Source organism: Leucoraja erinacea, chromosome 8 (assembly GCF_028641065.1).
Source record: "Leucoraja erinacea ecotype New England chromosome 8, Leri_hhj_1, whole genome shotgun sequence".
NCBI classification, from domain to species: Eukaryota; Metazoa; Chordata; class Chondrichthyes; order Rajiformes; family Rajidae; genus Leucoraja; species Leucoraja erinaceus.
The window spans coordinates 17972843-17988496 of record NC_073384.1 but is presented as its reverse complement, the minus strand read 5'-3'; the positions used below and the strand labels follow the sequence as shown (position 1 = coordinate 17988496).

Sequence of the window (15654 nt, the reverse complement as noted above, 5' to 3'; positions counted from 1 at the left end):
GATTTTTCACTTTTAAAACTTTTCATATAACAAATGAATAAAGATTAAAAAAAGTCAATAATGCCTTACTTTTGATGAAATGCAGCGAGCAAACGCGATAATTCCCGATATTTTGGATCTTTAAATCTCCACGACAAATGTCCGCTGATCACTTCCACTGGATTTGCACCTTCAGCTCCCTCTTGAATTTACCTTAGTTTCTATCTTTTTTTTGGACTGTAAATGTAGGTAGCTGTGCCTCACGGTCACCCCGACTGGCAAAGTAAATTGCAGCTCAAAAATTGGCCGTTTTCGATGTTTTTAACGGGTGTGAAAGTGCGTGTTTTCCCATTCACTAACATGTACCGGAAGTATAGCATGTACTCCACTTCAAATTTTCGGTCACGTGGGTGCGGATCTATGCTCCAGTGACCTTTCGTGAAATCACCCTATAGTGTGTGTAATTTCTGTATGTTCTTTTTTGTGCGTTTGTTTGAGCCTTTGCGCTTACGATGCTGCTGAAAGCATCATTTTAATTGTATCCGTGCCTCGCCGTACTCGTTCATGCGACAATAAACTTAATTTGAACTTATAGGGTGATTTCACCAAATGTCAAATGAGCGTAGATCCCCCCCTCACGTGACCGAAAAATTTAACTGGAGGACATATGTCACTTCGGTACATGTTAGTGAATGGGGAAACACGCACTTTCACACCCGTTAAAAACATGGAAAACGGCTGAATTTCATCAAAAGTAAGATAATAATGCCTTACTTTTGATGAAATTCAGCGAGCAAACCCAATAATCCCCGATATTTTGGATCTTTAAATCTCCACGGCAAATGTCTGCTGTTCACTTCCGCTGTTTTTCCACCTTCAGTTCCCTCTTGTAATTACCTTACTTTCTATCTTTTTTTTTGCCTGAAAATTTAGGTCGCTGTGCTTCACGGTCACCCCGACTAGCACAGAAAATTTCAGCTCAAAAATCGTCCGTTTTCCATGTTTTTAACGGGTGTGAAAGTGCGTGTTTCCCCATTCACTAACATGTACCGAAGTGACATACGTCCTCCAGTTAAATTTTTCGGTCACGTGAGGGGGGATCCACGCTCATTTGACATTTGGTGAAATCACCCTATAGGATGGACTGTAGGACCCAGCAGCCACGGTTGACGTTGATTGCGTAGCAGTCCCTTGCATACGTCCTCCTTTCACTGGTGTGAGCAAAGATCTTAGAGGTCTGCTCCAAAAACCAGAGCTCTGCTGTAGGATCTTTGGTCTGCTCTAAGATCTTTGGGTGTGAGTGAGTTAGCGGGTTGTTTTGGTTGCTTTGTGCGCCTTGCAATGCTACCTGCGATGCGGCTGCGGCTCCGCTGCTCCAGCCTGGCCCTGATCTGGGCTCTGCTGTCCATCACCGCTCGGTGTCAATCTCCGCCAGCCCCGTCCTGGGACCTCATTGATTCCCGGCCGCTCCCACCCTGGTACGACCAAGCAAAGTTCGGCATCTTCATCCACTGGGGCGTCTTCTCAGTGCCCAGCTTCGGCAGCGAGTGGTTCTGGTGAGTCCGGGCAACATTGCAAGTAGGGAATTCCCTACTCCGTCCCTGGACCTCGGTGTCAGCCAGCCACGCTTGTTTATTTCCGGATTGCAGCCAGATATTGCAACGCTCGCCTTTGCACAATGCACGACCGTGATTCTTGCAAAAGTGGCGAAACGCCGGCCTGCTTTGTGCCGAGGGCTGTTGAGGCATTTAAAGAGGAAGTGGACTGTTTTTGAAAGTAACAACCACGAACTGCCCGAGGAACGCAACGGGTCGAGCAGTATCTGTGGAGATAAATGAATGGTCGAAGTTTAGGACAGAGTGCTGAGGGGAGGGGAGAGGGAGGGTGAGACAGGGGCTGGTAGGTGAGAGATGGGACCAGCTGAGGTAGGTATGATGGGCTGATGAAGGCTGGTGGGGAAGGGTGGAATTCAGGCAGACCAGTAGATGACAGGTGGAAACAGAATTGGGGAAATTACAATGGGTAGTTGGAGCCCAGGAGGTGAGGGGAAAGCTGGAGTCAGTGGCTGGAAGGTGGTAAATGGAACCAGAAGGGGGGAAAAGGAGGATGGGGAACTGGTACAGAGGATGACAATACAGATGAGGTCTGTGATAGATCAGCCATGATCACATTGAATGATGGGGCATGCTTGAGAGGCCGAAGGGCCTACTCCTGCTCTTATTTTATTGCGTTCATCAGTAACTATGGCAACCAATCATATTGAACATTTTTGACAAACCTGGAAGTGTGCTATGTGCAGCAGTTAGTACTTTTGATTTGCAGCACCAGAGACATGGGTTTGAACCTGACATCCAGCACATAGTTTGACCTGACCATGTGGGTTTGCCTCGGGTGCTCCAGTTTCTTCCCCTATCCTAAAGATATGTTGAAGAGTTGGTGCAAATTGTCCCCTGGTGTGGACGGGTTGCAAAGGAACTGAAGGGGAGTTGATGGGCATGAGAGAGAATGCTCTAATGCCCATCAACATGTGATGAATGCTGTGGTGGATGTTTGTGTTAAATTTTTATTGTGTATTGTATGTTCTTTCTCACTGTATCGCTGCTGACATGTTCACTTTATGTACAATGTGACGAATAAACCCGTATTGTATTGTATTGTAGAAGGTACATGGTCCTAGGACAGGAAAGACAGAAGAATAAGTGTCTAATGTGAGCACATCAGTGTAGATTGGCATGGTGGAGGTGGGCTGAGAGGGCCTGTTTGTGTGCTGTATGGTTCTATGGTTCAATGATCCTAAATTGTAGGGCTGCAAAGAAATGAGGAAAGGGACTGGTATATTACTGTGCTGGGAGCCAGCATTGATCTGATGGGCCAAATTACCTACTTCTGTATTGTTATCAGGAGAAAAGCGATCAGTTTTACTACAGTGTCAGATTGTCCCACTGCACTTTACAACCAAGCAAGGGGTTCGGATATCACTACTGTTTCGCACAGTCTGTTCACACAAACACAACACATCAGTAATAATCTTCAGAACAAGTCTTAACATTTCCAAGGGGCTTTTGTAGTCAAATTAGTTTTGAAGTTCATGCAGTTCACTGATTGCGTGTAGATTGGCCCAGTTAAAGCCGTGATCATTTACCAGTACGCAGACAATGTAATACAAAGGAACTGCAGATGCCGGTTTGTGTATGCAGCCCAGACCATCTCACAAACCAACCTGCCTTCCATTGATGCCATCTACACTTCACATTGCCTTGGCATAATCAATTACTGGTCTCACCCCAGACACTGCCTCTTCTCCCCACAAAAGTGTGAAAACACAACCTCTAGACTTAGGAACCGTTCCTTCCCAGCTGTTCTCTGGCAACTGAACCATCCTGAGCTACCATCTAACTTATTGGAGACCCTCGGTTTATCTTTAATCAGACGTTATTGGACTTTATCTTGCATTATCTTGCGAGGAACAGGATGACTCTCGTCAGCAGCGGCCTCTGCAGCCCGTCCGCGTTTTTATTATTTTCTGTCTATGTTTTTATGTAGTTTTTGTTATTTTTTGTTGGGGTGTGTGTGTGGGGGGGTGGGGGTGGGGTGGGAGGGAGGGGGAAACTTTAAAATCTCTCCCTGCACGGGAGACCCGACCTTTTCTTGTCGGGTCTCCGTTATCGTTGGGGCTGCAACGAGGAGCGGCCTCCAACAGGAGGAGACCGGGGACTCTGGTGCCGACGACTCACCGTCACCGTCGCGGGGCTGGCCAAGTCCGGAGCGGGTGGAGCGGTGGAGGAGCGCTGCTGCTGCTGCTGCTGCTGCTGCGGCCCGACCTCCGGAGATTCGGAGGCTTCAACTGCAGGTCTGGTGGACGGCGGCACCGGGAGCCCGCGGGTCCCTGGAGGGAGACCGCTTTTCAGGGCTCTCGCAACGGCGACTTCTCCCGCCCGAGTTGCGGGGTCGAAGAGCTCCTGGAGCGGGGCCTTACAGCACCACCCCGCGCGGCTTGGAATGGCCGCGGGACTCTGCGAGCGCATGCCGGGGGCTCTAACACCAAGACCCGGTGTGCGACCTTGCACCACCCGGCGTGGCTTTAATGGCCGCGGGACAATCGCCATCGCCAGCCGGGGGCTTTGACTTTGACTCTGACATCGGGGGGGGGAGAGAGTGCAGTGGAGAGATACGTTTTTTTGGCCTTCCATCACAGCGAAGTGACTGAGAAGACGGTTCTTCCCCCCCCCCCCCACACTCACATAAAAAAGACTAAGAAACCTCCAAGACCATACTTTTGACACAACTAAAAATAACAAAATGGGCGAAATTACAGCCAAACTGCTGGTGAGGCTGCCGCACGCGGCGCCACCCGATGGCGTAATATTTAAGAAACAGTTGGACAGGTACATGGATAGGACAGGTTTGGAGGGATATGGGCCAAACGCAGGCAGGTGGGCTAGTGTAACCAGGACATGTTGGCCGGTGTGGGCAAGTTGGGCCGAAGGGCCTGTTTCCACGCTGTATGACTATAACAAGGCACAGAAACTAAGCCAGGGGCCCCTCATTCAATCTCAAACCTCAGCACTATTCTCTTGCGCTAACACACACCTTGTATTAATAATTGAACATCTCCCGACATCTTGAATATACTCGGCAACTGAGTACCTCAGCATGCAGCATGGAAACGAGCCATTCGGCCCATTGTGTCCATGCCAACAAGTGGGCACCTACCCGTATTAATCCCATCGTCCATGATTTGGCCCATGCAAGAGCTCAAGCGTAATTCATACTATTCCTCATTCTTCTAAACTCGGGACAATATAGATTTTGCCTGCTTATCTCACTTCATACAGCAACCCTCCAATGAAGCAATAAATCTGGTGAACCTTTGCTGCACTTTCTTTATTGCAAGTATATCTTCTTAAGATAGTTGTGTAAAGATCTGTGCACCATATTTCAGCATCAATATCACCCAAATCCAATATTATTAGCTCCTTTGTCCTTGTCTCTACACGTATTCATACCATGTAAAACACTACAACACAGGACTGGGCCCTTTGGCCCACAATGTCTGTGCTGATCACGTTGCTGATTTAAACTAATCTCATCTGGCTGCACATGGTCTATATCCCTCCATTCCTTGCCTGTGTCTAAATACTTCTTAAACATTGCTATCGTATGTGCTTCCACCACATCCCCTGGCAGCACGTTCCAGGCACTCGCCACTCTCTGTACAAAATAACTCAGCTTGTAAATCTTCTTTAATCTCTGCCCCTCTCACCTTAAAGCTATGCCCTCTAGTATTTAACATATTCATCTTGGTGAAAATGATTCTGACTGTCTATATCAATGCCTCATAATTTTATAAACTTCTATCAGGTCTCCCTTCAACCTTTGATACTCCAAAGAAAATAATCAGTTTGTCCAATCTCTCCTTATAGCTGATACACTCTGTTCTCTACAGCATCGTGGTAAACCTCTTCTGCACCATCTGCAAAGCCTCTTCGTCCTTCCTACAAGGAGGTGACCAGAATTGCACACAATGCTTCAAATGCAGCCTAATCAATGTTTTATACACCTGTAACATACAAAATCCTGCTCTTCCACAGGTACTACTGGCAGACGCGGAAACTGAAGCCCTATGTGGAGTTTATGGAGAGAAACTATCCTCCTGGATTTACGTACCCAGAGTTTGCTCCAAAGTTCTCAGCTGCCTTCTTTGATGCAGCACAGTGGGCTGACCTCCTGAACGCCTCAGGGGCCAAGTACGTCGTTCTGACCTCCAAGCACCATGAAGGTACAGGGCGGCCCGATGCACAGCCTCTATTCACATTAGTTAGAAAGGCAGAGTGAAGGCTGTGGTTTGCCACGTGTGTCGATGTCAGTGTTAAACCTGCAGCCAAAGGCAAGAGAGAGTGCACACTTGAGATGGCAGAGGAGGCAGAAACCGATGTCTATCCAGGGGTGCAGTCAGTACTGGGGGAGAGTGGAAGGAGGGATGAGGAGGTACCTTATAGGAGCATTCTGAGTGCCCTTCCAATAAACGAGAAGAAGCAAATTTGCAGGAAGAGTTACAGAGATGTGCGCAAGTTACTGATCTGCTTAAGGTAGCACAATGGTAGTAGAGCTGCTGCCTCACAGCGCAAGGGACACAAGTTCAATTCCCACATCCAATGCTGTCCGTGTGGAGTTTGCCCGTTCTCCTGGTGACTGCATGCGTTTCCTCCAGGTGCTCCCATCTGCTCGCACATCCCAGTGACGTTTGGGTCGGTAGGTTACCTGGCTGCTGTACATAGTCCACACTTGCATTTCATGCTTCACGTTGTATATTAATGATTTGGATCAGGGGATTGAAGGCTTTGTGGTCAAGTTTGCAGATGATGCTAAGATAGGTGGAGGGGCACAGTGGCACAGAGTAGAGGAAGCAAGGACTCTGCAGATGGACTTCGACAGATTAGGAGAGTGGGCAGAGAAGTGGCAGATGAAATTCAGTATTGCAAAGTGTGGAGTCATGCATTTTGGTAATAAGAATAAAGGCGTAGATTATGTTCTAAATGGAGAGAGAATCCAGAAATCGTAGGTTCAAAGGAACTTCGGAGTGCTGGTGCGAGACATTAATTTCCAATCCAAAAAGTTAATTTGCAAGTCGAATCAGTAGTAAGGAAGGCAAATTCAATGCTAGCATATATCAAGAGGACTGGAATACAAAAACAGAAATGTAATGCAGAGGCTCTATAAGGCGCTGGTCAGGCCTCATTTGGTGTACTGTGAGCAAATTTGGGTATCTGAGGAAGGGTGTGCTGGCTCTGGAGAGGGTCCAGAGAAGGTTTACAAGAATGATTCCAGGAATGAGTAGGTTAGCATATGATGAGCGTTTGACAGCACTGGGCCTCTACTCGCTGGAGTTTAGAAGGTTGAGGGGGGACCTCAGTGAATCTTACAGAATAATGAAAGGCATAGGTAGAGTGGATGTAGAAAGGATGTTTCCACTGGTGGGAGAGTCTAGGACCAGAGGTCATATCCTCAGAATTGAAGGGCGCTCTTTTAAAAAGGTGAGGATGAACTTCTTTAGTCAGAGGGTAGTTAATCTGTGGAACTCATTGCCACAGAGGGCTGTGGAGGCCAAGTCAGTGGATACTTTAAGGCAGAGATAGACAAGTTCATGATTAGAAGGTTGATGGTGAGAAGGCAGGTGGCAGCGATCAGCCATGATTGAATGGCGGAGTTGACTCGATGGGCCGAATGGCCTAATTCTACTCATACAACTTGTGGACTGTGAATGGCTTGATTATAGTCATGTATGACTTTCCGTTGTCTGGTTAGCATGCAACAAAAGTGTTTCATGGTACTTCGGTACACATGACAATAAACTAAACTAAATCGTCACCTATCCACTTTGTCCTGAGTTACTCGATTACTTTGTGTCTTTTGTTCCACAGTTATTGTAACCTTGGTTCCTTGCTCCTTAGGCTTCACACTCTGGGGATCCAAGTACTCATGGAACTGGAACGCAGTTGATGTGGGTCCGCACCGTGATCTTGTTGAGGAACTGGCACAAGCTGTTCGCAGCAGGACAAGCTTGAGGTTTGGCCTCTATCACTCCCTCTTTGAGTGGTACAATCCTGCCTTCCTGGAAGATGCCGCCAACGTGTTCCGGACCAACAAGTTCCCCACCACAAAGAGCCTGCCTGAGTTGTATGAGATTGTGAATAAATACCACCCAGAGATCCTGTGGTCCGATGGGGATGCTGGAGCACCCTATACCTACTGGAACAGCACTGGCTTCCTGTACTGGCTCTATACTCAGAGGTATTGTGCAGCGATGGGACGTTTTTGTTTTTCTTAGTTTTAGAGATACAGTGTGGAAACTCTGCACCGACTAGCGATCACCCTGTACACCAGTTCTGTTAGGGCTCTTAAAGATAGTGGATTCAGGGGATGTGGGGAGAAGGTAGGAACAGGATACTGATTGGGAATGATCAGCCATGATCACATTGAATGGCGGTGCTGGCTCGAAGGGCCGAATGGCCTACTCGTGCACCTATTGTCTATTGTCTATTCTACTCACCAGGGACAATTCACAGACCTACACATCTTTTGAATGTGGGAGGAGACCAGAGCACCCGGATGAAACCCAAGTCACAACAATGTATAAACTCCGTATAGGCAGCACCCGTAGTCGGGATCGAACCCGGGTGTGCGGCGCTGTAAGGCAGCAACTTTAATGCTGTGCCACTGTGCCGCCTATGCCACGTGGTGAATGCTGATTCCATTTGAACCATTGTCTGGTGAATTTGGGTAGCCATCTGGATATTGTGAGGGCATACCCTGACTTGATTGATTCTGACCAAGAGATTTTTTGCTGGGCTACTGATTCTGCTGTACTCAAAGGCTTAGCTGGAGTCTGGCTCAGCCCACACATCCTGAGTTGCTTCCCTTCCATGCGTCCCCACCCCGCCTTGCTCAGGGGGCCCAGAGCTCATGTCTGTGGCTATCCCTCCGTGCAGCCACCAGTGTACGGTGGATATCACTGGAGCAAGGAAGATTGCAATTCGCTGACACCTTCTGAGATCTCCAAAAGCAGTTTCCAACCCATTAATACTTCCTTTCATTGTCGTAACTGTGCAGATATTTGCATACAGCAGGCTCCTATACGGCATTGTGGTACCATTCACATAATGCCTCGATAGAAATAATGACTAATATTGACCTGGGCTTCACAAATACTAGCTATGCAAAGAGTGGGGAGTTCAGTTCAGAAAGAGGCTGGGAGTTAGAATTCTGGCCCAAAGATCCTATAGTGATAGGATCTTTGATCTGGCCCCCATGAAGCTGTCAGGTTGTCAGAAAGGATCCCTGGTGCAATAAGGTTGGAATTTCCAGGGAGGGAGAGGGGTGTGTAGAAGGGAAGGGCATTCGACTGAACGCTGCTGACCCCGCTCCTGTCGTTTCAGTCCCGTTCGAGAGACGGTGGTAACCAACGACCGGTGGGGCTCTGGCACCATCTGCAGGCACGGTGGCTTCTACACGTGTGCCGACCGATACAGCCCCGGCCACCTCCTCGACCACAAGTGGGAGAACTGCATGACCATCGACTCCAAGTCGTGGGGATACAGGAGAGAGGCGCAGCTGCAAGACTACCTGTCCATAGAAGAGCTCGTGAAGGTGACCTGTCCGCCCTTCCATCACTCATTGTTTCTCTTCATCCCTCTGACAGACTGTCTGCCTGCTTGCCTCTCTGTCTACCTCTCTGCCTGCCTGCCTATCTGTCTGCGTGCCTGCCTGCCTGCCTGCCTGCCTGCCTGCCTGCCTGTCTGTCTATGTCTGTCTGTCTGCCTGTTTGTCTGCCTGCCTGTCTGTCTGTCTATGTCTGTCTGTCTATGTCTGTCTGTCTGTCTGTCTGTCTGCCCGCCTGCCTGTCTGCCTGCCTGCTTGCCTGCCTGCCTGCCTGCCTGTCTGTCTGTCTGCCTGCCTGTCTGTCTGTCTGTCTGTCTGTCTGTCTGTCTGTCTGTCTGCCCTGCCTGCCTGTCTGTCTGCCTGTCTGTCTGTCTGTCTGTCTGTCCTGTCTGTCTGCCTGTCTGTCTGTCTGTCTGTCTGTCTGTCTGTCTGTCTGTCTGCCCTCCTGTCTGTCTGCCTGCCTGTCTGTCTGTCCGTCTGTCTGCCCGCCCGCCCCTCTCTAAAGCTGGAAATACTCAGCAGGACAGGCAGCATCTACAGGGAGGCAATCGCCCTTTTAGATCAAAGGCCCTTCAACAGTTTTTACGCCCATTAGTCTGCATTACAGTAAATTAGCCAAGTTACTCTCTGTCTCAACCACTCTCCCTCCATCTCTTCTGCATATAACTTGCTTCCAGAAACCGCTGAATATATCCCTGTATCCATCCATCACATAAATGCCCTTGATCTTCAGGGTTGTTTAACTATGGGATTCTTCGATTTATTGGAGGTTTGATCATAACTTGATCATTCTAATTAGTCCAGAATATTTCAATGTAATAAAATTTGTTATGGGACTCCGCTGCTCTATTGTGTGCCTCTGTTTGTGCAGCCCAGGATCACAAGCGCTGCCCTAACGACCTCCTCAACCTGCCGTTCCTGGTGCCTCTGCTCAAGGACACAAACTTTCAAACTGTGACAATTAATCTGCATTGCCCCACCTCAGCCTTTCTACTTTATACTGAATGTAACCTGTTACATGTCCCTCAACTGCCAGTGTAGCTACGCCTTCTTATCCAAAGGCCTGTTACAGATCTTCTCAAATGTTTACTGCACGGGCATATGTGTTATCTGCCTCCCTTTCCCAATGCTCTCAAGTCAGGTCATCATTCTACAGAGAGTCTAGGACCAGAGGTCAAAGCTTCAGAATTAAAGGAAGTTCTTTTAGGAAGGAGATGAGTAGAAATTTATTTAATCAGAGGGTGGTGAATATGTGGAATTCTTTGCCAGAGAAGGCTGTGGAGGTCAAGTAAGTGGATATTTTTAAGGCCGAGATAGATAGATTCTTAATTAGTACAGGTGTCAGAGGTTATGGGGAGAAGGCAGGAGTACGGGGTTAGGAGTGAGAGATAGATCAGCCATGATTGAATGGCGTAGACTTAATGGGCCGAATGGCCTAATTCTACTATCACATGACCTTATGAGATACAACAGGCTTATGCAATGTAGGTCTTCGTTCCAATGGGAATAGTGGATAAAAGTAGGGAAGCTTTTCACCATTTTCCAGAGCGGAATTCTCTGGTGGTAGAAGCTGGATCATTAAGAAGTATTTAAAGTGGAGGTGGATCAATATTTGGTAGATTGAGGTGTAGAGAAATGGCACAGAGGATGAATTGAGGCCAACTTAGATCAGGCATAGGGCTGATCCAGCTCCTGTGTTCTCGTGTTTTTGTAAGTTGGCAAAGTGCCGATCCTTTAGTTAAATCTGTATAGCTGATACGAGAGGCTAAATATTTATGATTTTGGGCCAATCTTACATTGCTTTGAGCGAAGGTTTTTATAGATAAGCTACAAGGGCACAGTTCTTCAACAAAAAGGCAGATGGTTGTGAGCATGTTGCGACAGCAGGCAGCGGCAATCAGTATTAAGTGGTGACTCTACTATTTGTGAGACCTTGCACTGTGCCTCATGGGCACCTCGTCAGGTCCAACCTGTCACAAGATGAGATATAACAAAAACACAAGAACATAAAGACAGGTTTTCAGCGGTTCAGATAGCTTCTGAAGAAACAGGAGTTAATGATTTAAGTCAATGAGGTTAAATCTTGGTGCAGGACATAGGAGCAGCTTTATGGAGGGGAGGGAGATATCTAGGGAGGGAATTCCAGAGTTTACGGCCCAGGTAGCTGAAAGCACTGTTGTCTGTGGCGAATCTAGGACATTATACAGATTGGAATTGGAGGCATGTGACACAGTAGTGTAGGTGGAGCTTTGCCTCATATGTAACCCATACTGACTCTGCGCTGGGTGTGTGTGATGGGGTACTGCTCTTGGTATCTAAGCTGTTGTTTATTATTTGATGGTCAAAGATTGTTTTAAAGATACAATATGGAAACAGGCCGTTCAACCCACCGAGAGACAATTTACAATTATACTAAAGCCAATTAACCTACAAACCTGCACGTCTTTGGGGTGTGGGAGAAAACTGGAGCACCCAGAGAAAATTCATGCAGATCACAGGGAGAACATGCAAACTCCATACAGACAGCACCATAGTCAGGATCGAACCCAGGTCTCTGCCACAGTGAGGCAGCAATTCTACCGCTGTCCCACCGTGCCGCCCCAGATTAGAGAAATTTAATTATAGAAAATTATCCTTTCCTTCAGAAATGAAATTGCACAAATTGGTGATTCACAATTCTTACTTAGAATATCAAGGTTAATATTTTGGTGTGAGCTTGATCATACATTTTCAGGCTGACAGGGAGACACATTTTTTCAATTTAGGTTTTAACCTTGAAGTGAACACCTTTTCACTCAATGAAAACGAATTGGAAGTGATCGACTGTTCATTTGACGACCGAGCCACGTTGATGTAAAACGATGTGTCTTTCAGACGTTGGTTGAGACAGTGTCCTGTGGAGGGAACCTCCTGATGAACATTGGGCCCACTCACGATGGTCGGATCATTCCCATCTTCGAGGAGAGGCTGAGGCAGATGGGGCAGTGGCTGCGAGTCAACGGAGAGGCAATCTACAAGACCAAGCCCTGGAGGAGGCAGAACGACACCGTGACGCCCGGCGTATGGTAGGAACAGCCAGAGAGCAGTAGCTGGAGTCATCCCCAGCACCATGCCTGCATCAGCAGCCCATTTCACAACATGGGACCATTTTACCCGATCCTCAACCTCAATACATTGACTTCCCTCCCAACTGGGACCCAGGTTCTCAGCGTGGAACTCCTTGCCAAGCAGCGCCCCTCGTTGATCTCAGCTGTGCCTCGGCGGGTGGTGATCTGTGCCTTGCATCAGGGAGTCTCGGTCTAAATTCCACATCAGACACTCGAGTACAAACACCCACGTGTAGGGAGTGAGGGAGCAATGCTGTGTCAGGGGTGCTACCTCTGGGTGGGGGGTTGGGCTGTGGTCCTTCCTGCTCCCCTCTCAAGGCACGGCAGGAAGAGCAGGCTCCACTATCCTCGCCAACAGTCCCCTCTCAGCGGCTGCTGCGGCTTCAACTGTCTTTGTCTTGGTGCTGTTTGCAATGCTGTATTGTGAGCAATGGGGATGACTGGATGGCCATGTCTTCGTAAGATCATAACCATAAGATCATACGACAGAAATAATCCATTCGGCCCACCGTCTACTCCGCCATTCCATGGTTGATCTATTTTTTCCTCTCAAGCCCATTCTCCTGCAGTCTCCCTGTAATCTTTAACAATCTTACTAATCAAGAACCTATCATTCCCCACTTTAAAAATCCCAATGACTTGGCCTCCACAGCCGTCTGTGACAACAAATTCCATAGATCCACCACCATCTGGCTGAAGAAATTCCTCCTCATTTCCATTCTACAGGTAATCCTTTCATTCTGAGGCTGGTCTTAGACTCTTGCTTTACTGAAAACATCCTCTCTACATCCACTCTATCTAAGCCTTACATTATTTGGTAAGTTGCAATGAGGTTCCCCTCTCATCCTTCTGAACCAGCGGTTCTTAACCTGTGGGTCGGACCCCAATGGGGGGGTCGTTTGGGGCTTTACTGGGGGACATAAATGGGTCATAAATAACTTATCCATTTGTTGAGCTCAATTTTAGCTGTTTTAGGAACCTAAGAAAGGTACGTACCACATACAGTATTTTGTTCACGTATGTGTACGTATGCCAAATAGGTCAAGAACCACTGTTCTAAACTCCAGCGAATACAGGCCCAGAGCCTTCAAACGCTCTTCATACTTTAACCCTTTAATCACCCCAACAACTATTTCCATTGGTGAGCTGTGAGGTTGGAACCTAAAGGTCACTTGGGATTGTCAGCCATTACATTTCCCACTGAGTGTCAATGGGATTGCCATCTCCCGCACCCACTTTAATTCTTCTCGTGTGTGTTGACAGGTACACGTCGGTACCGGGGAAGCCGGTGGTTTACGCAACCTTCCTCTCTTGGCCAAAGCAAGGGCTGCTAATCCTTGGTGCTCCTCATCCCACCGCAGGGAAGACAAAGGTTTGAAGCGTGTTTTCTGAAGAACATCAATGAGCAATGGCGGGATAAGCTGGCTCCGGCCACCCTGTATGCCCACGAGTTCATCTCTGCTCTTTCCTCTCTCCCATTTCCCAGGTAAACCTGGTTGGATACTCGGCGCCTCTGGATTGGGAGACGTATGGAGGCCAGGAGCTGGTGGTGATGCTTCCCAGTGTGAGCACCGACCAACTGCCCTGTCAGTGGGCCTGGAGCGTGAAGCTCACCAACGTGTCGTGATGACGATAGTGGGGGCGTGAGGAGCGGGAACCTGAACGGGCCATTGGAAGGCCCTTCAGCGCGATCTCCTCTTTGTTAGGTTTCACCTTTCACTTTGGACTTTCAAACTTTCAATGACTGATCTAGCAGATGTGGAGGTCGATGTTGCTGCTGTGGTGAGCACAATGCACCATTCTCAACCTGTGCAAAGTTTTACACTTGACTCGGTCGGTGAAGCAGCCCTCTGCGCCCACCACTCCACTGGGCAGGATCTGTGGAGACTCAGCACAGATGGGATGCTCGTGACCTGAGACCAGTTGGCAAGGCCTGCATCAAGAACACACATGAAAAGCCCATTGGTTTGACCCCATCCTCAACCACGGATGAAATGGAGGCGGGCAGGGGTGCTGCTTCTCAGCTGTGAATGGTCATGGGTGTGGGCACTAGTGGGGAGGTACAGCACCGTGCTCCTGCTGTGCAGACCACCCTGAAACCCGATCCATTATCAGATCCGCTACCAGCACCACTTACCTCTTTTCTCCAAAGAGACGGATCGCTCCACGAACCTACTCTTCCACCCTCCTTCATTCCTCCTGGTCACGGCATCTCCCCATGCAACAGCAGGTATGCAGGGGGAACAAAGAAACTGCAGGTGCTGGTGTATACCGAAGATAGTCACAAAGTGCTGGAGTAACTCAGCGGACCAAGCACCAACTCTGGAGAAAAGTGATGGGTGACATTTTGGGTCGGGACCCTTCTTCAAACCCTGTGCAAAGATAGAGTCTGAAGAAGAGTCCCGACTTGAAATGTCACCCATCTTTTTACTCCAGAGATGCTGCCTGGCCTGGCCTGGCCTGGCCTGCTAAATTACTCCAGCACTTTGTGTCTATTTTCTTTCCTCTAACCTCCTCCCTTCCCTGTCTATGACCCGTAGCACCCCTTCCAGATGAAACCACCATTAATTTCTGCCTCTTCTGATTTTGCATACTGCATTTGAAAATATCTGCAAGGTAAGGTTAATTCTCCACCTCCCTCTCACTCTGTCCTCCTCCTTTGACCTCCAACATCTCCTCATCTTATGATGAAGCACGTTACAGACTGCTGGGCTCAGCACTGAAATTAACAATCGCAGTAACCAGCCTTTCCAGTTTTTGTCAGAACCGTTCCATTCTGATGAGTGGTAAGAAAGCTGAAATGTTCGCCCTGTTCCACCACAGGGGTGGCTGAGATACCAGCCTGCAAAGTCCCAGTGGAATTCAGTTATCAGAACAGATCTGCCAGCTCCAACTGTTCCAGGGCCCCTGGCTGCAAGAGGCAAATTTGTCCCGCTGATTGGTGCGGAAGTCCCGATGAGGTTGAGGTTGGCTGCCTCACCCGGTCTAGGTGCCGTGTTTTCAGGGAGGGATTTTTAGAGTGTTCTCGTAATTTTGTCCGGATTAAAGGTTCTGGACCACCAGTTATTAGAAAATCGGTGGTGGTATATCAGTTTATTTTAAAGTTGTATTGTGATGATATATTAATGAACAAAACAAATTGGGCTATTTTCCTGCATATTTTGGTCAATAAATCATTGAACATATTTTCTTATCCTCTGATTTGGGGTTATTATATTTCATAATTTGGTACCACAGTTACAGATAAATTTGGAGGCAATCCTTCAAGACAGTGATCATGAAAGGTTTGCGATCTCTTGTGTACACGTCGAATTCTAAAAGGTTTTTGAGTGCGGTGCGCTTTAAATCATTGAGGTAAATAGTGAAGAACTGAGGTTGCAGGACATCTCTGTGGACCCTTCTCCCAATC

At 48.1% G+C, this 15654-nt stretch overlaps 1 protein-coding gene across 2 annotated transcripts; it reads left to right on the top strand.

Moving 5' to 3' along the window:
* The first annotated feature begins 1137 nt into the window (after positions 1-1137).
* fuca2 (alpha-L-fucosidase 2) lies at positions 1138-15430 on the top strand. 2 transcript variants are annotated; one of them, XR_008723835.1, is made up of 8 exons: positions 1138-1535; positions 5571-5758; positions 7431-7770; positions 8916-9126; positions 12013-12203; positions 13509-13617; positions 13732-14503; positions 14728-15430. XR_008723835.1 is itself a non-coding variant. In XM_055639110.1 (7 exons), the coding sequence occupies exons 1-7, from the start codon at positions 1321-1323 to the stop codon at positions 13870-13872; spliced, it is 1395 nt and encodes a 464-aa protein (XP_055495085.1). In that variant the 5' UTR covers positions 1138-1320; the 3' UTR covers positions 13873-15430. The 2 variants fall into 2 exon arrangements, 1 of the variants encoding a protein (XP_055495085.1); XM_055639110.1 differs by having other exon boundaries at positions 13732-15430.
* The last annotated feature ends 224 nt before the right edge of the window (positions 15431-15654 follow it).

Coding starts and splice junctions, on each gene's coding strand:
- fuca2 (XM_055639110.1), top strand. CDS start 1,321: ATGCTACCTGCGATGCGGCTGCGGCTCCGCTGCTCCAGCCTGGCCCTG. Junction 5,759..7,430: donor GACCTCCAAGCACCATGAAG/GTACAGGGCGGC, acceptor CTTGCTCCTTAG/GCTTCACACTCTGGGGATCC. Junction 12,204..13,508: donor ACCGTGACGCCCGGCGTATG/GTAGGAACAGCC, acceptor GTGTGTTGACAG/GTACACGTCGGTACCGGGGA.